Below are 25,602 nucleotides of genomic sequence, written 5' to 3'. Positions count from 1 at the left end.
CTCTGCTGCTTGTGCTCTGTCTCTCTCTGTCTTTCAAAAATAAATAAACATTAAAAACTTTATGGGGCGCCTGGGTGTCTCAGTCGGTTAAGCGTCTGACTTCACTCAGGTCATGATCTTGCGGTCCGTGGGTTCGAGCCCCACGTTGGGCTCTGTGCTGACAGCTCAGATTCTGGAGCCTGTTTCAGATTCTGTGTCTCCCTCTTCTCTGACCCTCCCCTGCTCATGCTCTCTCTCTGTCTCAAAAATAAATAAATGTTTAAAAAAATTTGTAAAAAATAAATAAAAACTTTTAAAAAATAAAAATAAATGTCAAATAGTTTTATAAAATTGAAAAGTTCTTAAAATAACTTAAATATTTGTCCACTGATAACTCATCATATTCCTTTTTTTGGTTGTACCTTGGCTCTCACACATCTCAGAAATGAATCTTGTGCTTGACAACAATAGCTAACCTCAGCCTAGGTTTTGTAGTATAATTTTCTGATCCTTTCTCTTCATTATTTAGCCATATTTTCTTGTGTTTTCTAAGTGTTTTAAAATTACTTGGGGAATTAGGTAGGTGAATAATTATAAAATCAATGAGTGGTTTTTTTTCCTCTCTTTTTGGGACTCTAATGACATGAGTGTTTATTCTTAATTGACCTGCATGAGCATGGTCTATACAAAATAAATCTAAGGAGGGGCGCCTGGGTGGCTCAGTCGGTTAAGAGGCCAACTTCGGCTCAGGTCATGATCTCGCGGTCCGTGAGTTCGAGCCCCGCATCAGGCTCTGTGCTGACAGCTCAGAGCCTGGAGCCTGTTTCAGATTCTGTGTCTCCTTCTCTCTGACCCTCCCCTGTTCATGCTCTGTCTCTCCCTGTCTCAAAAATAAATAAAACGTTAAAAAATTTTTTTTCAAAATAAATCTAAGGAAACCAAATAGTTGGAAATACTAGAGATAAACATTTGGAAGTTCATGCACATAGATGATATTTGAAGTCCTCCAACTAGATGCGATCATTAAAAATAGGGCTTCTTCTATGTGCCAGGCTCTGTGTTAGTCCCTGGATATGCAGGGGTAAATTAAAAATTGTATTGGATTGTTTTCATATTTTGCACTCAACTTTTATAAAAAAAATCAAAATAAGTCATGTAAATAAATGATAAATCTATTTATCAGTTTCAGAATCCAATCCAGCCAATTCAACATTTAATACAGTAGCCCCACCATTCCTTCCCCCCCCCCCAAAATATCTTACAAAACTAAACTGAATAATGTCAATGAGAGGAGGATTTTCTGTCTTCTTAGTATAAATTTCAGACTCCTTACCTGGCCTCCAAGACCCTCCAATAGAGCACATGCCACCTTTAATAACCTTCTCTGAGTTTCTCCAACAGATAAGTTCTACCTCTATATCAACTTACAGGTGCTGGTCCATACTAGCTCAGCAGAATCTTATTCCTTCTAGTTTCAATACCACTTCCTTAGAGAGGCTTAGCTCTTTCAGCCAATGTCAAGCCAGCCTTTTCTAATAATCTCTTGCGGCATGACATTCTCCTCTTAAGCACTTTGTACATATTTAACCACACAGGTTTTGTATTTTTTCAGTGCCAGTCTTCCAACACTTGACAATATTTTCATGCCCATAGAGGTGGAGACTGTGGCTAGTGTGTTCTGTGGCATGTACACACCCCCCAGGACCATGATGGGAAGGGAAGAGAGGAGGAAGCGTAGATAAATTTTTCAGGGAGTATGAAAATATTAATACAACTTTATCACACATTTCAGTCCTTCTATACTTCCAATATTTAAGCTCGGAGGCTACATAGTCAACAGGAAATAAGATCGAGTTTTGAATCAAAATACATTGTCCCAGCCTGGCAATTTGGGCGATCACAAGGGACTGTAAAAGTAATGCAATGCCCACACCATTTAATTCATGGTATGTTTGTAAGATCAAATGAGAAATGTAGGTGCATTTAAATGTTAATTGTGATTATGTTTTGAAATGAAAATTCAGGAGTTTTCTTAATTAGCCAAAATATTATGTTTCATAATATTTTAACATATGCTAATGTATTTAGTTTAGTTTTCTAAGCTTTTGACAATTTCTGGGTCACCAAAACATCTCAATAAGTTCTCCTCTTCTCAAAATTAAACTTTATCTCCATAAAATAAAACAAAATAAACTTTACCTTCAGATCATATGACTCCCAGCCTAACGTTAATTCTCCTTATATAAAGTATGGTGTGGTTAAATGCACAATCTCTGGATCTGAGCCAACCAGAGATATTTAATATCTCTAAATGTACATTTATCTATAAAATGAGGGAAATAATACTACTTATATCAAGGGGATATTTTAGATATTACAAGATAAGGGGGAATGTTAATTATAAATTATGAATGAAAAATATTTTTCCAGTCTTTTTGACTAAAATGTAATGAGATCTTCAGTTTCATGGCTCATCTGTTTGATAAGGTAAAAATCAGTTACTAAGCTGATCAAAATTAAGATAGCTGGGCACTTTAAGCTCTTTAATGGGTATCATCAGAACATGCATTTTCTAAATATTGTGAATGTTTAAAGTGCTTACAAAATAGTGCAGGATCAGATCTACTTCTTTCAGAAATATGATTGTTGTTGCAAATAATCATTGAGAGAGAGCGCACTGCAAAGTTGTCAAGGCTGGGGAAGAAAATTAAAAACAGAAAACAAATAATAATGTACACTCCTTGTCCTCAAGTAGCTTACAATCAACCATGAACATAAAAATTTCCCAAACATACTGAATTTCTGTCACGTATACAATCTTTGCTGTGGTGTGGGCTATAAAGTGATTGGTTAGACTGTTTTAGCCACTAAATAGTAATAAAGTGAGTGAGACTAATAAACTCAGTGGCACTTGCCTAAAGTGTGTTCTATGGAATAATCTATGAAGGTGTTCATGATGGTGTGAATAACAGACAAGTTCAGGATCATAACAATAGCAAACATATAGTATTTACAGTGTCTACCTTGTTTTATTATGTAAATAAGACATTATCTTATTTAATCCTTGCAATTCAACTCTATGAAGTTTTTATCCTTATTGTATTGATGAGAAAACTGAGGCACAGAGAGGTTAAGGTATTTGTTCAACAACTAAATAGCTGAATCAGTATTTGAACTCAGGTCTGATGGCTCTTTACCAGTGCACAGACATTTGTTCTATGATTTAGCTAAAATAAACTCTAAATAAAAACATTTCAAGAAGTTGGTAATAAGCTATTTAAGTTAAAAATGTTTAAAGAGCTAACCAGACTCAAATAAGAGAGTGGCAGTTGCCAAAAATATTCAGGACTATCTGATGTAATAAAAAGCTTATCAAAGATTTTAAAAAGTTTTAGTTGACCAAAATGCGTTAACAAACATTTTAGAAACTAAGAAATATTAAATAGCCAGTAAACCTATTTTTAATATTTTAATTATAGTCCATGTTTTGGCTTTAATTATCTAGCCCCCAATACTCCCATGAGTATAGCCAACTGCCTTCTCCTGTTGGTGGGAATGCATATTGGTGCAGCCACTGTAGAAAACAGAATAGAGAAAAACATTAAAAATGGAAATACCATATGACCTAGCATTTCCACTACTGGCTATTTACGCACAGAAAATGAAAACGCTAATTCAAAAAGCTGTATGCACCCTAGGTTCATTGTAGGATTGTTTACAATAGCAAAGATATGGAAACAACCCAAGAGTCCATCTATAGATTAGTGAATAAAGAAGATGAATGGAGTATTACTCAGCCATGAAAAAGAATAAGACTTTGCCATTTGCAACAACATGGATGAACCTAGGGAGTATAATGCTAAGTGAAATAAGCATGTGGTTTCACCCTTAAGTGGAATTTAAGAAACAAACAAACAGAACTGTTGGTTGCCAGAGGGGAGGTGGGTCAGGGGATAGGTGAAACAGATAAAGGGAATTAAGAGGTACAAACTTCCAGTTACAAAATGAGTAATTCATAGAGATAAAAAGTACGACATAGGGAATATAGCCGATAATATCGTGATAATGTTGCTTGCTGACAGATGATGAGTATACTTATCATGGTGAAAACTGAGTAATATACAGAATTATTAAATCATTGTATTGTATACCTGAGACTAATATAACACTGTATGTTAATGTATATATATGATACAATCGATATATATAGGTATTTCAAATCAATCAAGTTTTTGATCCATCATTATCAGCTTTGTTAACATTCCATATCTATAAAAATATCACCTGCAATTATTTTGTAAAGTCATGTTACCAAAACATGAGTCAATAGCATAGAGTTTTCACCTAATATTGTAAAGCAAACAAAGTTTACAAAATAATTTATTTAACATATTTAGCTTAATCATTTAAAAATATTATGTATGGATACACCTGTATAGAAGACAGGTGAGATAATCTAGAATAGTGTAAGAATGGATATCTCCAGGTCATGTAATTATGTATTCCTGCTTTCTTTGGTTGGTAATTTTCAAATTTTCTATCATAAACATGTAATACATAAATACATACTTTAAAAAAGGGGTCGTGTTAACTCTATAGAAACTGATTGTTAGCATTTGTTTAACATTTCTTTGATAAGCAATACTAAATTCTCAAAATTTTGTCAGTGCCCTAGGTTACATAAGACACAAAAAATAAGATCTCTGCTTTTAAGTAATTTATATTACCATTACTTTGGTGTTATGGGGAAAAGCCACGGTTAGACTTAAATTTAAGATTCAAGTTGGTGTTGAGAGATGAATTACAGTCTTGGAAACAACAGACACGTGAGGCTGTACGTTGCCATTTTGTTAGTCATATAGTTCAGATTGGTTGTTTGACCTTTCTAACCTCAGTTTGCACATCCGCGATATGGGGCATTGAGACAAATAAATGATAAAGTGAATGTACTATAAAGTAGTATTTCAGATCTAACTTGATATCGCTGCTGTGTTAGTACTCTCCAAACAATTAGTCTTTTATGCTAAAAAATTGTTCATTTTCAGGTAATTGAGGTTTTATTTGTAAATGGAAAATGTGGGGTGGAACCTAAGAATTATTGAGTCAGAGGGGAAAGATATTTTTCTGCACATCTCACGCTCTACCAACAATCCCATCTATCCACCCATTCATTCATCCATCCATACATTTTTGTAGGACATCTTCTGTAAAGGAAGCACTCTGCTGGACACTACAGTATCCCCTTAAATACTTTGTTTCTTTAATAACATTCCTCTCAGATTCTGCGTACTTGTTGGAAAATGATTGATCTTGCATTTTTACCTATCCCTAAGATCATTTTGAATCAACTATATAGCCAATCTGAATAACACTGATGAACTCCAATATTAAGCAGGCCAGAATTAAGATTCTTAGTGAGTTTTTAGCAACATCCCTTGAGGAAAGGAAAGTTGGGAGCTTCCCTGTGATATACTCTGGTCAGAATGCACAGAGTGTTTAGTTTAGGTATAAGGCTTCATATTTTTGAAGATATGTTATCAAATTAGAACACTTCCAAGTCAGGTACCATGGCTAGATAATGGTTGAGGAATCCTGGAAACTGGTTGGAGGAAGCAGCAATGTGTAGCCTGAAATGGGGAACTTCAGCGGAGGAGAAGACAACCACTTAATCATGCCTGAAGTTCTGTCCCATGATGGTGGTAGAGGCTTGTTCTCAGGGGTTAGTATGACTAAGACAGGGTCCTAAAGAGTACAGTGTTAGCATGACCAGCACCCATTGCCCATGCTAGTTGCAATTTATAACTGCCACAGCTTAATTAAGCCCTGTTAATTATTTACAGTATGCTGTTTCACTCTCAGAGGTCCTGATGTGGACAAAAGATTATATTCACCCTAAGTGTTGTAGAAGTGATATAATTTTTTTAGTTCTGAATCAGAAGGAGCACACCAACAATAAGAAATGTCCAATAATGTCATGAGGCAACGTGCAAAACAGCTATTTTCCTGTCACTGGAAATGAACACACAGAGGCCTGAATGTCACCTGTCTGGGATGTTTTAGGCAAGAATCCTGTATTTGCTGGTGGCCTTTAAGCTACCTGCACTCCACAGTTAAAATGCTCTTGTTGTATTTTTAGCATTCTACAGTCAAAAGTAAATTCCATGGCATACCTATCGATAACACTTAATTTTTCTAATATATTTTTCTTACTAACATGAAGACTCCATTTTGTATTTCACTGAATTTCTGTGGGCTTTGGCTAATTTCAGAGAACTAGTGAATTCACATAAGTAGTTTTGTATCAGGTTCCTTGTGGGGGATGAACAAGACCAGGAAAGAACTGTTTAAGGATATGACTTAGAGAAAAAAATAAACCCAATCTTTACGAAAATGAATGTACTTACTATTATAAATGGTTTACTTTTGTGCTCACTTAAAAAATTTAATATTTATCATCTAGGATCAGTCACATACTGTAATGTGCTGTTTTGCGGTATAGAATTCAGAGCACCAAGTCCTTATCCTGCCAGTAACGACTTTTTTTTGTGGGGTTTGAGATAAAAGATGCAACCTCTCTGAGCTTCAGACTCTTTATCTATACTACAAAGAGATAACACCACAATTCTGTAGTGTAATTCTTAGGATTAGAAATAATTATGTTTAAAAAAAAACAACCTGGCACAAAGTATGTGTTCAGAAAGTCAGATTTTATGAGAAACTGTTTTGCAAACATGAAATCTATTTTAATCTACTTGCCACTATTTAATGCTGCTCTATTTGTACATCCTTGTGCTCAAGGTTGACTGTCCATTTGTTAGCACATCTGCATATTCCTCATAATTAATATCTTTTTTTAATGACATATGGTTTACTGACTGGAAATTGAGTCTTGCCTTCTGTTTTCAATTTGTTCATGACTCAACGACTCAATGTATGTGTCTGAACTTTAATTTTCCATTCTGGAAACTAGAATTTAAAGTCCTTGCTCATGTATAGCTATTTCAGAAAATGGGAGGAAGTGTGTAATGCAAGGATTTTGAATACATGCCAGGCCGTTCGATCGCGCAGCCAGGATGCATGTAGATAAAAAGGACGTGGTTTCTCTCCTGTTATGTAAACAGGGGAACCTGAATGGGGATGTCAACAATCTAACCTCGAAAGTGGGGGGAGTGGGGGGAGAAGGGGGTAGTATGGGCAAGGCTGGAGCCAGATTCCAAGTGAAGCCAGGAAGAAGCATCATGTAGGCTCGGAATAAGCATGGGCAGAGTTGATGAAGTTCTAGGCCCTGGAATCAGGCTGAGAACACAATTACCCGATTTGAACAATCTGACAGTGCTCCCGTGGCAATGCCCTTTCAAGGCCTGTTCCTTTGAAAGGCAAGGACCTGTACACATTTGGATGTGAGTTTCCGACTTCTGAAACTCTGGAAGCACTAATATGTCTTCTATGCTATTTACCCATTCTGTGTTATAGTATTTAAGTCATGTCTTATCTCTCTACTAAATATAAAGTAGATGGTCTAAACCCCTGTTTCTCTCTACCTGCCCTTTCCCCTCCCCCAGCAAAGAATCTTGTGCAGAGTGGCATTTGATGTATATTTTTTAATGTTTATTTATTTTGACAGAGAGAGAGAGAGAGAGAGAGAGAGAGAGAGAGAGAGAGAGAGAGAGAGGCAGCAATCAGGGGAGGGGCAGAGAGAGAGGGAGAGAGACAATCTTAAGCAGACCTCACACTGTCAGCGCAGAGCCCAGCGTGGGGTTCGATCTCACAAGCCGTGAGATTATGACCTGACCCGAAACCAAGCGTTGGACACAACCACCTGAGCCTCCCAGGTGCCCCTGATATATTTTATTATAGATTTGAGTTTAATACAAAACATAGATTTCTTCTATATTTTAATGCAGTATTTTATTCCAGTATTTTAAATGCACACACATACACACAAAAACACACTGTAACAAGTTAGTAACTGTCCTGAGAAATTGGTGCATATGAGAAGTATATTGAATTCATTTTCTCCCCAAAAGTTTCCTCTTCTGACCACTGCAAACTTGGTAGTCACCAGTCACATGGAAAAAAGAAAAAAGCTTCTGTTTTTGCTTTTTAGAGCTCCCCTCAGAGATCTATAAATTTGTAAGGAGCAAAAGTTTAGGGAATGCTGTTTGTTTTGGGGGTTTTTTTTAGACAGAGAAGAATCCACAAGTGCACATCATTTAAAAGTTTAATAAAATCATACATTTAAAAGATTATAGCATCTAGACTCATCCAACCCGTGATTTAATTTATGGCTTAATGTGTTGTATTCATTTTGCCTTCCAAAAAAGGTTAAATTTGAAATTTTATTTAAAAACTCCCTTCCTTTGGATTTATAGATTGGGGTAGCTGTTTTACCCACTTGCCGTGTAGAATTAGTATTTACTGGACAAGACGTGTTGATTCAGGAGGTTGTCTGTGGAGTGCTTGCCCCGTGAGGGTCATATTAAACTCGAGAGAAGCTTTTCGAGCAACATAGCATCTTGGAGACAATATATCAAGCTGATAGATACACGGCTCTTGTGTTAAGGAACCAGAGGTGGAATTATGGCTATAGTTGCCAGTTATTGCTTTGGTGCTAAGGAGCCTCTACGGAATAGGTCTAGGATAAAAGGGGTTAACCAAAGGGGAAGGAAAGGTTTCCAGAAGTCAGTGTTTCCAGAAGCAGACAAAATGAATAGTTGTATGTAAATAATATAAGATGATCACTCTGTTTGGAAATATTTTGCAATTTTATACAAGCAGAGTATGACCAATTTAATGGGGTGCTTTTTTTGATGTTAACACTCAGAAAAGAACCCAGGATACTATATTACTATTAGGGAGCCTAAGTTTGGGGCAATTCTCCCTTCTTAACAGCATGGTAATGCAGTTTTTAACACAGGAATGGATTTTTGTGTATATATTTAAAGCTCTAATTTTTTCATGTCCATGACTTATCCAAACTGTTTTTTTTTTTTTCCGAATTTGGGTTGTTGATGATATTACACTCCTTGACACAGAAAAATTAGATAAGAAAACAGTCAAATTAGGGACATGACTGTGCTACATTGTACACAATTTTGTACTTTACTTATCGCCCATGCTCTCTCAATGTATGTTCGTTTATTATGAATCAGTTAAAAAAACATATAGCAAATAAGAGATAATCAGTGTTAAACCTATTTGTGCTCACTGATAAATTATCAGGTAGTAAGTCTTTATTAGCAGTGGATAATGGGATACGAGGCCCTGGACAACAGTTCTGCATTTCCTAGGCTACTAACTGAGGGAGCAATTTCATACCATTTCATTTCTCTGTTTTGTTTTTGTTTTACTGTTTGTTTATTTTTTGAGAGAGAGAGAGAGAGAGCAAGCAGGTGAGGGGCAAAGAAAAAGGGAGAGAGAGAATTCTAAGTAGGCTCTGCACCGTCAGTGCAGAGCCCTATGTGGGGCATGATCCCATGAAACCATGAAATCATGACCGGAGAGCCAACACCAAGAGTCAGGTGCTCAACTGACTGAGCCACCCAGGCGCCTCTCGTTTCATCTCTCTTAAAGCATGTGATTCCCTCTCACACATTAGCACTGAGTTGATGCCTTTGCTTTTATTTTGCTCACTGAGAAAATGGAGTCCATCAGAAGAGATCCTTGGTGTTTTTCCATCAATAAATCTACCTCTCTCTCTGAATTGCCTGTCCCTGCATTCGCTTCTGCACAATGGGTGTACCATTCCTGCTCTATTCAACAGCCCTTGTGCCCTGGCTTATCTCTCTGTCTCTCCCAACACAAGGAATTTGCTCTGGCCATTACTCTTCCTTCTGCTACATCATTTCCCCAAATATCTTCTGGATTTTTCTAGTAAGTGTGTATACGCTTTAGCATCTCCCAGTTTTTAGAACACCTTCCTTAATTACATAAGCTTCTTTAAATGCTGCCCTATTTTCTACTCCCCTTTAGAACAAAATCCCTCAGAAGAGTTGCCTGTACTCACTATTTCCTCCTTCTCTGGCCTCTCGTCTCCTCAACCATCTCCAGTCATGCTGCCACACCCATCACTGCACACATCTATTCTTGGCAAGGTCACCAAACACCTCCAGTGTTTGGCCAAATGCAAAATATAATTCTCAGTCTCATGCCTTAAACTGTCAGCATGTTTCGCAGAGTTGATCAGTCCTTTTTGATATGCTTTCTTTACTTGACTTGCAGGCTACACCTTCTCTAAGTTGTCCTCCCTCACTGACCACTCCTTTATGCCTCCTTTGTGGTAGAACCTTCCTCCTGACCTCAAAATGTTGGGGGACCTCATGGCTCAGTTCACAGACCTCTTCTGCACTCACTCTACCTACATTCACCTCCTAGGGTATTTCATCAAATCTCAGCTGTTACATACCACACGCCTTCATCCACAACTCTTATCCAAACTCATACCTCCCATTTCTTCCTTGGTGTCCCCACTAGAGATGAATTTATGCCTTTCCCATGTAACATGGATGAAACAGAACTGATACCCACCCACCCACTACCCCCCCCCCCGTCCCATAACTGATTTCTCCCCTCAGCGTTCCTCAGATCAGTAATGGCACCACCATTCACCTGGACAGTTAGGCTAAACACACTGACATCATCTTTCACTCCCTTATTTTCTCTTAGCAAAATACCATCCATACTCAGCAGAATATATCACCACCTCTGCTGCTGTCACTGGAATCCATGCTATTGTCATCTTTTACCTGGATTGCTATAATAGGTGATTCCCTTGTCTACCCTCACCCCCCCATTAGCATAGAGTAGTCTTTATAGGTTCCAAATTATGGCGTGTCCTGTATTAAAACCCTGCAATGGCCTACAAATCCATTTCAAATGAAACCCAAAGTCTTTAGTATGATTTTCAAAGCGTAGAACTAGAAGGCATCTGGAGGGATCTAGACCCTGCCTGTCCCTCCAACCTCTTTTCCTTTCCCTTTCCAGCCACTTTGGTGTCTCCACTGTGCCTTAAACACAACTAGTACTTCCCCCTCTCACTGCCCTTGTGCTTACTGCCCTCTGTGGCTGGGTTGCCCTTCCTCCAGACATTTTCATGGTCACTGAGGTCTCTGCTCAAATGTCACCTAATGACATGTTCTTCCTATGGCTTTCCTATCCAATCTGAATTGTTACTTAACAATAAAATGGCACACTCCCTTTCATTTTCTCTTCCCTTACCCTGCTTTATTTTTCTCTTGGGCTTATCTACCCGGTATGATCTTAGGTACCCATTTGCTTAATGCTTGTTCCCTCTGTTTACATGTAAGTTCCATAGGGTCAAGGGCCATATCTGTTTTACTCGGTGTTATTCCCCCTCCACACAAAGAATACTTTGCACAGAGTAGAGGCTCAATAAATGCTTATTGAATAAATTAGTGGATTATCGATGAACTCGACCCTTACAACAGATTGATGAATCACATCATGTAATTCGTCTTTTCCCATCACTGGCCATTCATTAGCTTCCTAGTTCACAGGCAGGTTCTCCTGAGGGGGAAAGTATATAAAATCACACACTACGTAAGGTTGTGTATAAAAAGAAGTTGAAAATGAACTTTTAATTATTGTAATCCCTTCTCCTTCCTCACCAATGGCTTCTAGTAATCCTTGGCAATTAGAAACTTACATTACAGGGCACTTGGAAGGTTCAGTTGTTCAAACATTCGACTCTTGATCTCAGCTCAGGTCATAATCTCACAGTTCATGGGTTCGAGCCCCGCATCAGGCTCTGTGCCGATGGTGCAGAACCTACTTGGCATTCTGTCTCTCCTTCTCTCTGCCCTTCTGCTGTTTGTGCCTGTGCTCTCTCTCTCTCTCTCCCTCAAAAAGAAATAAATAAACTTTTTAAAAAAGAAGCTTATATTAAAATTAGGATGTTCCTGAAAACTTACAGTATCTTAGCACTTAAATTATGCTAAAGAAAGTTCAGATCAGTCCGATGTCGTCATCATCATCATCATCATCACCACAAAAACAACAACTAACTCATCATTACCAGGACCCAAAACAAGGTGCTTTATTTACATCACTTCTGATTTTCCGAACAATCCTGCAAAGGAAAACTATCCCCATCCCAAAGGTAAGAAACATACGCTGAGAGCCATTAGGTGATTCTTGATTCTCCTGAAGTCACAGAGCTTTGCTTCTGACTAGCTTTGGAACAAATTTTTATATGATAGTTTCATTCAAGTTATACCTGTTGGAAAAATTAATTTAGTAATCAGACTCATCTTGTCATTCTTTTTAAGTCGAATGGACTTTAGTTTCCTTCATTCCTGTTAGACCTCGTAGAACTATTCAAATAGAGTTCCCTGATAGATTATATCAAGCAGACAGGCTGAATTCAGGAAAAATTTGCCAGAGATTCAACCAGACTAGGAAAAGCAACATGTATGCTTCAACTCACCATGTATTTGAATACGGGAAACTGACTGTATAAAGCACATGGGGAAGGAACTTCAGTTTTTATGTTTTCGTTAAGTGAGAATTACACCTGCAATGTGCTATTTTCAGCCAACCGTGTGTACTTAATATTGTAGAAAATACAATTTTAATAAACCATCCTCAAAACACCAAAAAAAAAAAAAAAAAAAAGAAAAGAAAGCCAGTTGTGATCATGAGTAGACGCGGGATTAAGTGGCAATGGGTGATAATCGATGAGAGAAAGAAAAGATCTGGACTCCTTCACTGTTTGATTGCTTGATTGCTGAGGAAAGAGTTAATTTAAAAAGTTACTTTAATATTTGGTTCACTAAGTTCCCTACATGTTTTCAATTAGATAAACAGAAGTACAGGTGGGGATGTGCTGCATGTTCATTTGTCTTGCTGTTTGGGGGCTGGCTTTTCAGGTTGAAATACTAACGTAATTGTGTTGAAATGAACAATAAGGAAGTACAGTAGTTCAGGAATGAAAATGTTAAATTAAATGGACCATGTTTAACATTGTTGTTGATCCTGAGGAACAGTTTTTCCAGTATATGGAGCATTTCGATTCCATCCAACATATGTTCTCCACAGTTTTCTCTGCTCTAATTCATCTGTGTTTTTCGACAGCTCCAGATGGCGTGTTGCCTCCGAGGCTTTCATCTGCCACTCCAACCAGTCTTCAGGTTGTCTGGTCTACACCAGCTCGTAACAACGCTCCCGGCTCTCCCAGATACCAACTCCAGATGAGGCCCGGCCACTCCACCCATGGATATCTAGAGTGAGCCTGTTACTTTGTCTATCCTCCTAACTGTCACCTGGATTATATGTTATGGACATAACTTACTTTACCTTAATTTGTGAATAGGTCAGTTCTCATTCGCAACAAATAAAGGCCACCTTTTAAAAGTTCAAATAAAAGACAAGCAATTCCTTAGGCCATAATTATTTGCTCAGCAAAATTATCTATTTTCCATTTATATAGCATTAATATAGGATTTCTTCACCTTTAACTTTTCATGGGCATAGGTATTGCATAAAGCAGACATACACCTGAACTAAAAAAAGAAATGCTATCTGAACTGTAGATACAAAATTATTATAGTCTACAAATTCCACGTGGCAATCAGCCTCAATAGTAGACTAGAATTTTCTCAATACTACTAGAATTTACATCTCATATAAATGCAATATTACAAGCCCTCAGCCAAGTGGCTCCTTATTTTAAGAGAGATCTCCTGTGACAACAGAAAATTGCAGTACTTGCCTGGAATTTGACATTCTCTGAAAATTCCTTGCAGTAAGATTTTACTTGTTTTTATTTCTTTGAATGTCTAAAGCTTCCTAATTAGCATTTCTTTCCTATGTAGGTTATTTTCCAATCCTTCTGCATCGTTAAGCTATGAAGTGAGAGATCTCCAACCGTACACAGAATATGAGTTTCGCTTGGTTGCCTCCAATGGATTTGGCAGTGCGCATAGTTCCTGGATTCTGTTCGTGACCACAGAGGACAGTAAGTGGTCTGAACAATACACAGCCAAATGTCGTCTACATTAGGGACTATTAAATGTCTTCAGTTTTTCCAAAACAGAGAAGTAAGCCTCCCCTGTTTTCTTGACATTTAGTGACAATAATCTTTTCTAGGCCAAGGATAGTCAGACTTCCAGAAAGAAGAAAAATGGGGGCTTGGGGGATTTTGAGGGTGAGGCCTTCAGAAGAAAAACTACTACAGGAAGAAGGAATTCGCAATAACTTATGGCATGGCCCCATTCTATCCTTCAGGGTACATCTAGGTGTCCTACAAGAGGAAAGTTATCATCTTCCACTCAATGTACTCTGCTTTGGAGGAATCCTGACAGGCAGAAGAACATGAAATAGGGGTCTTGCTTCATGAAGATGCTTAACGTGTCGTTATACCTTTTCCTGGAAACAGATCCCATTATACTTTTAGTCACACCTGAAAGACAGACTTCAGAATAGAGAAATATAATCTGATAACAATGGTTCTGCACTATTACAAAGACTAGATTGGGATTGCCTTATATAATCAATTAAGAGGCTTTCGAGTCTGTCACGAAAGAGTTATGTTTTCATATATAGGTTTTTACTAGGTTATATATAGAAAATAAATATTTGGCTATAATGTTTAGTTTTATATAAATGACCTCTATAGGGGCATATATATATACATGTGTGTATATATATATATATATATATATATATATATATATATATGGAAGTATAATTTTTTTTAGAAAAGTTTGAAATTAAATCAAGCTATACGGAGTGAATGAGGACACTGTATTTTTGAACATTGAGGTTTTTAGGGTTAATCTTGTCAAGTCTTTTAATCAGAGGCTTCTTAGAAGATGTTGCTCTGTTGGCCAATTGCCATTCTGGCTCTATATCCAATGAGGACCCAAGTGACTTTCAAAAGGCTAGATATTAATCAAAAGATATGGTATTTGAAAGAATCTCAATTGTATATTAAGTAGATTCTTTTATTGCTACAATACCCTTAATTATATTATTTTAGTAAGGATAAGACATCAAATGAGATAGAATCAGAACTATTTACCTTCCTTAAAGCTTACTTTATGTTTTTTGAAAAGGCCATGAAGAACAATAATATATAATACTTCATCCATTTCTCCCAATTTGTAATCACTCCCTAGGAGCAGGTTAGGTACTTTACAAGGGCACATCCAGTCCTTTTGGTCTCTCGAGTACCATTTAGTAAATTATCAGCACAGTGCAATAAACGACACCCAAGACCCAGAAAGCATTAAGGCACCACTCAATGCACCTACACCCCTTTTAGGGGAAGCATCACACACACTCTAGGGAACCTGGCAGCCTAGTCACCAGACTGTATGCAGATTTATGAACTAGAGAGCTCACACTCAAAATAGATTTTTAAAGAAACATTATTTTAAAAACAACTGAAAATAGGCTTCCAATCCTCCTTCTTAGATATAGCGTACTTGATGGCACTCAATAAAGGTTAACTGAAAGTATTTAATGATTCAGCCCACTGCAGAGAGGATGACTCCATAGAATGCCACATTGGAAGAGAAGAGAAACAGTCCCCTTTTTGGCACCCACGATTTCCATGGCCACAGAGAATGAGCAACACTTGGGTTTCCTCAGGGGTGATTCTCATTGAATAGAAGCCATGATCTTCTATCTACAGGCAAGAAGTTATCACATAAATAAAGTACAAAACATTGCAAAGTACCAACTAGCATAGCATTCTTTGTTGAACAAACTTACTCCTGCCTTAAGTGACCATAAAACAAGTCTACGGACTCTATGTGGTTAGAATTTTCATGCACTGAAGACATTGCCTTCTTTGTGATTTTTAGAACTGGGTTTGAAGGGAATAGTATTAACCCTTCATGTTCCTTAAGAATTGGTAACACATGATTATATAGCAGGTATTAACCCAAGAAACCCAGCCATCATTTTTATTTAAGTCCTTTCCCTGAAACTGATGACTTCTTTCTTTGTACGCCTCATGTGCACACTGCAAAGTCATATATATTATGAAAGAGCCAAAGGCTGGCCCTTTGCCCCTCCAGGTTAAGTTACCAGTGCATGCTTACCCCTGAGACATAATGGCAGTGTACTCTATATTTTGGGTGTCCGTGGAGATGGATGCCATTTCTGAAAGGATGTGCAATTGAGTTGACAAAGAGTGAGTGATTGGCATTGGGCACAAGCAGTTTTTCTGTCAAGGCTTCAAAGCATTGCACACGAAACCACCCATGCTGACAGCTCCATGCGAGAATCGCGCTTCATACTTGATCCTGACCGGCACCTCCCAGATGCCCAAGTGCAATGTCTAATATAAAAACTCTACATACCGTCTTACAGAATAAAACTGAGAAGTCACCTCATGCCCACATTTAAATTTCATACCATCAATATGCACCTTTCTACATCAACCAAAGCCTCAAAAGTTTCTGGTGCCAACACAGGTCACCAAGTGCAGTGTTTTTAGTGTGATATGGCAAGACTGTGATTTTCGTCAAGCCTGTGACACTGCTGAAACCAGAAAGAGATACCAAGGCAGGAAATGAACTGCACACAGAGAAACAAATGCTTGAGTGCAAAGAGAAGTTCTCATGGACAGAGAAAAGGGTTGTGAAGAATCTTAATAGATTTTTTTTTCAAATAATTTGTCATTTCTATCAGAGTGCCACCAATATCCAGTTCCATGCATTTTTAAAAATCTAGTGTGCTGATGCCAAATAATAATAATGCACATTTCCTATGAATATTTTAAATCCTGTTAAACGTGTGTTAATAAAAGATGTTTGTTCCAGCCAAGTTGGTCAGTGTAGTGTTCGACTATTTGCAACCAGGTAAATACAAACAACTCATGGTTTTTGGGGTGTGTGTGTGTGTGTGTGTGTGTGTGTGTGTTGCATGCTGCTGGCAGTCTAAGAACATGGCATGTCTGCAATTTGCAAAAATGCATGAAGATTGTGTTAGACCTGGGGCGCCTGGGTGACTCAGTCATTTAAGTGGCCAGCTTCCGCTCAGGTCGTGATCTCACAGTTCATGGGTTCGAGCCCCACATCAGGCTCTGTGCTGACAGCTCAGAGCATGGAGCCTGCTTTGGATTCTGTGTTACCCTCTCTCTCTGCCCCTCCCCCACTTGCGCTCTGTCTCTCTCTCAAAAAAATAAACAAACAAATAAATAAATCTTAAAAAAAAAAAGATTGTGTTAGACTCGGATACGTGTGATTGCTAACATGAAGACACTTACCTAGCCACTGAAATTTTTGGTATTTTTTAACATGAAATAACCATTGCTCCCGATTGTTTTCTTCCCTTTCCCTTGTGTGTTTACAATGGTTTTCTGTGCAGTATATGCATATAGGAATTGGAGCCGCTGGAAGGGCAAGGTTCCGGCAACCTCAGCGTGGGGGCCTGTCCTTTGGCCTACTAAAATCCTGCCCTGTGTAAAATATGAGATGGCCCACTTTTCTTTAAAAATGTAGATTCCCTAGACCATCAAAAGCTGGAAAATCTGTTTCTCACAAAGTTTTTCAGGGAACAAGATTGAAATGTGGAATGTCTTTATTTCAGACATTTGAACAACAAACATGTATGGAATACACAGGCAATTAGATCAACCTACTAAAAATGAGATTGTTTTCTAAAAATTACTTTTCTCCTTCCAAAACAAAACAAAAACCCAAACTGGTTCTAGAGTAGGCCATTTCGTTATCATGTGTTTTTAAAAGACTTTAAAAATCTGATTGTTTTATGAAATTTGAAGTTTAAAAACTCCATATCTGTATATATATTTTTAAATGTTGACTTATTTTTGAGAGAGAGGGAGAGAGCATCTGCAGGGAAGAGGCAGAGAGAGGGGTCAGAGGATCCAAAGTGAGCTCTGTGCTGACAGCAGAAAGCCCCATGCAGGGCTTGAACCCACAAACCCTGAGATCATAACTTGACCCGAAGTTGGACATAAAACTGACTGAGCCACCCACATTTATATTTGTAACCACTAATCTAAGAGACATTATTAAGTAAAGTTTGTGGGATTCAAGCAGTTTATTTTGTAGATTTACTTACATAATTTTTCATGAGCTCATTATTTTGCTAACAGACAGATTGTTCATGAGGTTGGCCTGGAGTATGCTAATAGATAGGGGTATGTATCTTATCACCTACACAGTGGGATTTTATTTTTTTAATATTAAATATAATTTACTGTCTAATTGGTTTCCTTACAACACCCAGTGTTCATCGCAACAGGTGCCCTCCTCAGTGCCCATCACCCACTTTCCTCTCTCCCCCCCCACCACCCCCATCAACCCTCAGTTTGTTCTCAGCATTCAAGAGTCTCTTATGGTTTTTAAATACTCTGAACACACTTTATTCATTATATTAGACCTTGTTATTTTTCCCACGCTTAAAATACACCTTGAACAAAGAAGGAAGCAATGAGGGTCGTTATCCTAGTACCTGGATTCTGCTTTATTTTTTCTGTCAGCGTTTTTGAGTATCTGATCCCCAGCTCCCTCATTCATCTTTGAGATTCTCACGGCAGTTTACAAAGGAACAGGGGTTTTTCTGGAGTAAGAAAGACATTGCAATGTTACTTGAAATCTGTATTGAACAGAACAAGTTTCTTCCTTGTTTGTTGTCTGGCAAAATCTACTCATTCATCAAGCCTCAGCTCAAATATCACCTCCTCTGTGAAGTCTTCCTTCCTCATTGCTACCGCAGAATTTTGATTTGTATTGTGCACCGTCAACATCTCGTTCTGAATTGTAACTTCTCAGGACCTAAGACTCTGTCTCATTTATCTTTGTACCGTAATTTCCCCTTATCTGCCATCTTGCTTTCTTTTATTATGCGTTATTGCTGTTAATCTCTTACCGTGCCTAATGTATAAAGTAAACTATCATAGGTACGTATGTATAGGAAAAACATAGTATGTATAGGGCTCAGAACGATCTGCAGTTTCAGGTATCCATTGGGGGTGCTGCAATGTGTCCCCCACAGATAAAGGGGGATGACTGTATACCCCAGGCCTGGTAGAGGATCTGATATACAGCAGGTGCCCCCAAATTGCCAGGAAGTACTAATTAAAGAGACTTTTATGGAAGCAAATCCGTGAAAATTCAACCAAGCCAATTTTATCTGGGTACCTGCCCTGTCCCAGGGACCGAGAGAGACATCAAAGTTACAAGGATGATTAAGACGCTGTTCTTTCCTTGAGGCATCCATTATCTGACAAGGGGGACACAGAGTAGAGCCATCGTTAGAGTCTACAGAACTGAGGCTTCTATGCAAGCAAGCCCAGAGGCAGAGCGTTTCCCTCAACGTGGGGTGTCAGGAAAGCCTTCCCTGAGGAGAGAATCAGGAGAAGGAATAGGCACTGATTTATATTTGGAATTCACTTAAATATTAAATTTCAAATTTATTTCCTCACAATTGGCCCAGAAGAAGGCAGAAGCCGTAATTGCCGTTGGAGGTGTCCACCGACACGTGAGACTGGGGGGATGGCTTGCATAGTGTGCTGCCAGTGTTTCAGCCTCAGTGGGAGATGATAGGGGTATGTATGAGGATGAGAGGTGGGTGAGGATGAGAGGCAGGTGGAAGAGAAGGAAATCCCAAAAGCAATCCTCATTCTTTCCCTTGGTCGGAGGCAGCCTGCTGGCTGTCCCTTTGATTCAACACTGACTGTCTTCACTAGGATAATGAATGTTCTAATTCGAGAGGCGTCTCCTAGCCCCAAATCACGTCTATTTCAAAATGAGGCGGGGAGGGATATATAGGGAGAGAGTTCCAGAAGAAAAACACTTCTTCTTATTCTCGAAACCTGTAATGAGAGTGAGCTCTCTGAGTCTTGTGACAGGGAGAAGTAAAACTGTGGCATAAACTTGGATTCATTAATGAAGATAATTCTAGAGCAGGATTTTCTAGATCATTGAGTAAATGTGTTTGTGCTCTTAGGAGTATTTAAATTTTAAAATCTATCTGACATGGCGAACATCTTTTTATTAGTGTGTTTTGGAAGTTAAAGTCTCAATCTATACCTTAAAAACCTTCTATATGAGAGAAAATAGCATTTGAAAGTTAGGGTGGAGCATATTCACATCAGTAGATTTTATTTTAACGAAGAAATACGAACTATGGGTTTCAGTAGTGTTGCACAATTATTTTGCTTTCTCCATTCTAACTAGGCTTCATAATTGCTTTAAATATTAACTGACACATTTATCCTTTCCACCAGCGATTACAGGTATCTATTTTATCGAGAAGATCCATGGTGTAAGATAATTTTTTTTAGTATTTATTTATTTTGAGAGAGAGAGAGAGAGAGCGCACAAGTCGAGGAGGGGCAGAGAGGGAGGGAGACAGAGAATATCATGCAGGCTCAGCCCTGTCAGCACAGAGTTCAATGCGGGGCTTGAGCCCAGGAGCTATGAGATCATGACCTGAGCCGAAACCAAGGGTCAGACACTTAACCAGCTGAGCCAGCCAGGTTCCCCAGAAAGTAAATTATTTAATCTGCTGATTAGGAGAGCAAAATGGTTCTGTATCCATGTCACTACATACTTTGTTTTCCGTTGCATGGATTCCATCCCCCTACATTCTTGTATTTCCAGAATTAATAAAAGCAAATATTAATTATTATTTTTACATTCTTATTTTAATATCCTAAGAACCCAAGCTAAAAGCAACCAATAGAAACTCCTTTGAAAGGATGGACTGATTAATGAAAAATCTATCCACCCAGCCTCAATTTCCTCCCTGAGCTCTTGGCTCTCTTTTGGGTACGTAAGGCATACTGTTCTTCCAAATCTGGAACCTCCAATTCTTTTAGGACTTTTTTTCTGCTTTCATAAATTCTCACATCGACACTTCTGATTTTCTGTCCCAAACTTTCAAAGAAGAATTCAAAGCCATTCACTCCAAAACATGCCCCAGTTCAGAAATCAAAACATTCTTCCTAAGCTACACTCCCTCCACTCTCTCATGGGAGAGATGGAGAAAAAGAGTTTCCCAGTACTGGTTCTCCTCCTTACAGACTATCAAATGGTATTCTTTCAATTTCACCAAGCTTTCTTAAACAATTCCTATGCTTCACTGCCCACTTCCTATTTTATCAGTTGTCAAGAAGCTGCATGTTCATTTTTGTGCAAAATAAGAGTAACCCGTTTTTAATATTTGTTTTGGGATACAACTCTCGTGCCCTTTATCATTACAAGATTAATATTTCTTTATTTTATTGGTCCTATTACATTTAAGTCTTATGATGAGCTGTCAAGAATCCCTTGGGAAAGTAGTTGGGGTATAAATAATGAATTGATAAAAGAATTCATGATTAAAGAGAAGCTGGAATCCATCACTCTTCTGCTAACGTATCAGGAGTGAATGTCAAAAGGCTACATTAACAATTAGCTTACAACGTATTGCTTTATATAATCATACATCCATATATTTTGCTACCTTGCGTGTTAATTCATGGGCAAATTTGGGGGATATTCTTGTGTGGAGTTAGTATTACTGAAAAGAGCTTTTAAACTGAGTTTTTAACTAGAAGTTGCTTCACTAGGGCAATAATGAGAACATAACAGGAAAACCGAGCGCTCCGTGGGTAACGCTAATAGCGAACGAGCGTAGGAGGCCCATGGAAACCACTGGAAGTTATATACACACCGAAAGCGTGAGTCATTCAGACCATTTATTCCTACGCACACACACATCCACATGCGCGTGCATGTGCGCCCACACCCTTCCCAGTTCGCACACCTGACTATGAAAATAAGCAGACCCCTCTGTTAACAATTTTATGGCTCTATTTTAGGCTGCGTCTGAACTTTTGAAGCTGATGAGCAAAATAGTTTCCCATAAAAGATAATTTCATTTGCCAAAATGAAACTACTCTCTGTTATTAATGCTGTAATGAAATGGCCTGAAACATGAATCAGTGATCTGAACAGAAAGGATGCTCCCGTTCCCACCTCCGGCGGGGGTGGGGGGAGTTCTCTAAACAATTACACCCACGGAGAGGGCTGTACAGTTGTATTTTCATCACTGGCCAGTTGAGCTGTGTGGCTGTCATACTTCCCAGTCTCCCCTCCAGTGACAGCCGCATTGACAACATGTTATACTCCACATTGATTTTACAGTTAAGGAGCTGATTGTGATATATAGGGATTTTAAGAATTCAGCTGAGAGGCTGACTTTTGCCTTTTATCATTCCATTAAAATTTTATAACCATCTTTTTCATGTCATTTCATCCATGAATTCTTACTTTAGAAAGTGATAGCTACTGCTGTGAGCATAACTTTCCTCATGTTCAGAGCTTTTTATTGTATTAGCAAACTACCCCAATTACAGTTATTACTCATGTTTTACATAATTGTGGTGACCCTTTCCACCATGCAGTAGCATGCCAGTTGATTTGTATATAGAATTAGATGATTCGGCTTATCATTTGAAAGCACTAAATTGGAAGAGTGCCGGGAGTCAGGTTTTAACACTTCCCCGGCCAAAGGAGCTAATGAGGCTGCTTTCAGCTTCCTCTCCTGAATCACACAAGTTTAAGGACCCTTCGTGCAACAAGAGCAGGGAGCCTACTCAGCTAGAGCGGGAAGCTAATAAAATGTATGCTGGCTTTTAAGGGGAAAAAAAATCATGAAATTGAAATTGAACATCTCGTCTTTCCCAAGATAAGAGATCATCTTTAAGGAAAGCTCGTGCTCTGTGAGGGCTTAAAGTGCCAGTTCATCTCATTACCGTAGATGTTTCACCTATAAAACTATCATCCGATTCGGGAGAAATAAAAGGCTTATCCCCATCATAACAGAGAACAAACTGTGTCATTGCTGCTCCTTTTTCCTGAAGAAGCTCACAGTTTGATAGTGTACAAATGAGACATAATTAATTAAGCAAGACCCTGCTGAAAACTCGAATGGAAATGATTCTGATTCTTAAATGTATATTATTCTTTTTTAGAGGGCGGGGGTGACATAGGGTAAGACAATAAAGGCTTCAATCTCTGCCACTGATTTTATGGACCCTGATCTCAGAGGATCTGGTGTTCCAAAACGACATTGGCATCTTGTGAGACTCACGCTTGTTTCTTCTTAGCTAAATCTGGATGGCCAGCATGAATAAAAAAAGGATCCGTATCCCTGTTTTCATATAGTAATTGGGGCTGCTACTATGTATCAGAGATCAAAAGTAAGAAAGGTCACAGTGGTTTTAAGAAAGCTTTAAAGAGAAAGTTGATAACAGACTAACACAGAAAATGCGACCCATATCAAAATCACTGTACTTTCAGGATTTTTCTCCTCAAATCGGGTGCATTACCAAATGGTCAGAAATGGCTTGACTTCAGGGTTAGCACATGGTACAACGTCTTTCCTCTCAAAAAAGTAATTATGACCCTACCATCAGTCCGGTTGGTGACAAATACGTGGATCGTGTTGTGCGAAAGTGCGTTCCTATGGACGCTCACATGACCAGCTATTACTGTAGTCACTGACTGTAAGAAGCAGTGGTTGCATTTCACATTTAAACCTTGGGTGTAACACTGAATCACGTCCACACACTCACATAATCAACGCTGTTTTAAACAATTACTAAATCCAAGTATATCTTCTCTAAAGATTTTCAATAAAATCTAATGTTCACAGAAAAATCTCATAAATGTCAAAATTGCTGTGGGCAGAAAAGGGGGATATAGTATTTTCTTGATCTGTTGTAGCAATTTATAGATTTCAGGCCGTGGTTTATAAGAATGCTAAATGTTCTGGAATTACAGCTGTTACTGATCAGTGATTGAGCCAGATTTGTGTTATTGCACCATGTTCTTGCTTGTACCTAGAGAGCAGTAAAGCCTCCATATAATAAAAAGCACCTGCATTTTAAATGAAATTTCAATTGAAAAACTTAACAGCCCTTCAAATTGCAGAATTTAACGCAGCCCAGTAAAGCTTAAATAACACTTTGCCTCCGCAGGCTGAGGGGTTTGCATTCAAGGTGACTTGATTGTGTCGCATGGTGAAATTATTTACAATTAAGGAATTTCTCTGGAGGGCTGCAGAATATTTGCTGTTCCACAACACCTAGGCAGGCATATGGTGGGCCTTTTTCAGTATTCATGGAGCCTCCTGAACCTTTATGATAATTGAATCAGTTAGAGTGCTGAGTAGAGCAAGCATAAAACCTGTTAACCTAAAGGTCAGATCTGTGCATTGTTTATTTATCAGTAGGTGAAAGAGCTAAATCGGCAGCTTCTGTCACAGTCACAGTAAAAAATCACCTATAATATTAACAGGGAGTAGATAAATTGCAAAACATGGATTAGAATGATAAACAGAACTAGGTATAATATGGAATATATAATGAGAGATGCTGAAGGATTTTACTGGGCTGTAAAATATGCAGGTTTGTTATGATAGTGTTATTGATTATAATTAGTTACTGGGGCTCTAGAAAAATGTGGTGAAGCTGGAACTTTGCTTACCATAGCCCTCTTGTATATTTCTCTAATAATATCTGTATTTCAGAAAAGCCCTCCTGATATTTTTAATCATTAGCTTTAATAAAGAGAAATGATTTTAATGAAGTTATCTTAGAAAGGAAAATGACAGTTTAGTTCAGCAGTATCCAACGAGTACCTCTTGCACATTTATGAGCAGTCAGGGTTCTTGTCTTTGTGACATTTATTTATTTATTTATTAACTGGCCTTTGCCAATTGACGAATTTCATACCTTGATAGGAGGGTTATTTTAACTTCATTTTGAGAAGCTGTGGGAAGTTTCCGAGAGATATCACTTCTTGAATTTATTCTACTTTATAGAACCTGGACCGATGGACCCTCCAGTTCTTCTGGACGTGAAGTCAAGAACGATGTCAGTCATCTGGCAACATCCTTTAAAGCCCAATGGGGTCATTACCCATTATAACATTTACCAACACGGTCATCTCTACCGGAAAACTTCTGGAAATGTCACTAATTGCACGGTGATCCATTTACGCCCATATACTGCCTATAAGTTTCAAGTGGAAGCCTGTACTTCAAAAGGGTGTTCCCTCTCACCAGAGTCCCAGACTGTCTGGACACTCCCAGATGCACCAGAAGGTATCCCAAGTCCAGAGTTGTTCTCTGATACCCCAACATCTGTGATTATATCTTGGCAACCTCCTACTCACCCCAACGGTTTAGTGGAGAACTTCACAATTGACAGAAGAGCCCAAGGGGAGGAAGAAGTTACTACCCTGGTGACTCTCCCAAGAAGTCATTCCATGAGGTTTATTGACAAGACTTCTGCTCTCAGCCCATGGACAAAATATGAATATAGGGTACTGATGAGCACTCTTAATGGAGGTACGAACGGCAGTGATTGGGTAGCAGTGACCACAAGACCCTCACGACCTGCTGGGGTACAGCCACCTGTCGTGCATGTGCTAGGACCTGATTCAGCTGAGGTAAGACACTGAGTGTTCTGTCTCCTTTGCAGACTTAGGAATTTACCCTGGATTGACTGCGTGTTGAACAGAGCCATCTACTGACAAAACGCATACATTTGCCATTTTAGGCATTCACTGAAAAAACTGGGTTTTGGCCTTTGGCCCAAACTATCTTGAATTTGATGTCAGTTTTTCATTTCTC

The 25,602-nt window shown here is 38.5% G+C and overlaps 1 protein-coding gene across 1 annotated transcript in view; it reads left to right on the top strand.

Annotated features, from left to right (window-relative positions):
- The window catches only part of USH2A (usherin), a 767,091-nt gene that overhangs the window by 493,891 nt on the left and 247,598 nt on the right, over positions 1-25,602 (top strand). Inside the window, exons 40-42 of the mRNA XM_042976063.1 lie at positions 13,072-13,222; positions 13,812-13,954; positions 24,790-25,418. Of these exons, the coding sequence (XP_042831997.1) occupies positions 13,072-13,222; positions 13,812-13,954; positions 24,790-25,418 (923 nt within the window). The remainder of the gene's footprint in view (positions 1-13,071; positions 13,223-13,811; positions 13,955-24,789; positions 25,419-25,602) is intronic.

This window comes from Panthera tigris, chromosome F3, assembly GCF_018350195.1.
Source record: "Panthera tigris isolate Pti1 chromosome F3, P.tigris_Pti1_mat1.1, whole genome shotgun sequence".
Taxonomy (NCBI): domain Eukaryota; kingdom Metazoa; phylum Chordata; class Mammalia; order Carnivora; family Felidae; genus Panthera; species Panthera tigris.
The sequence above is the reverse complement of the archived record's forward strand: the minus strand, read 5'-3'. Positions and strand labels throughout refer to the sequence as shown.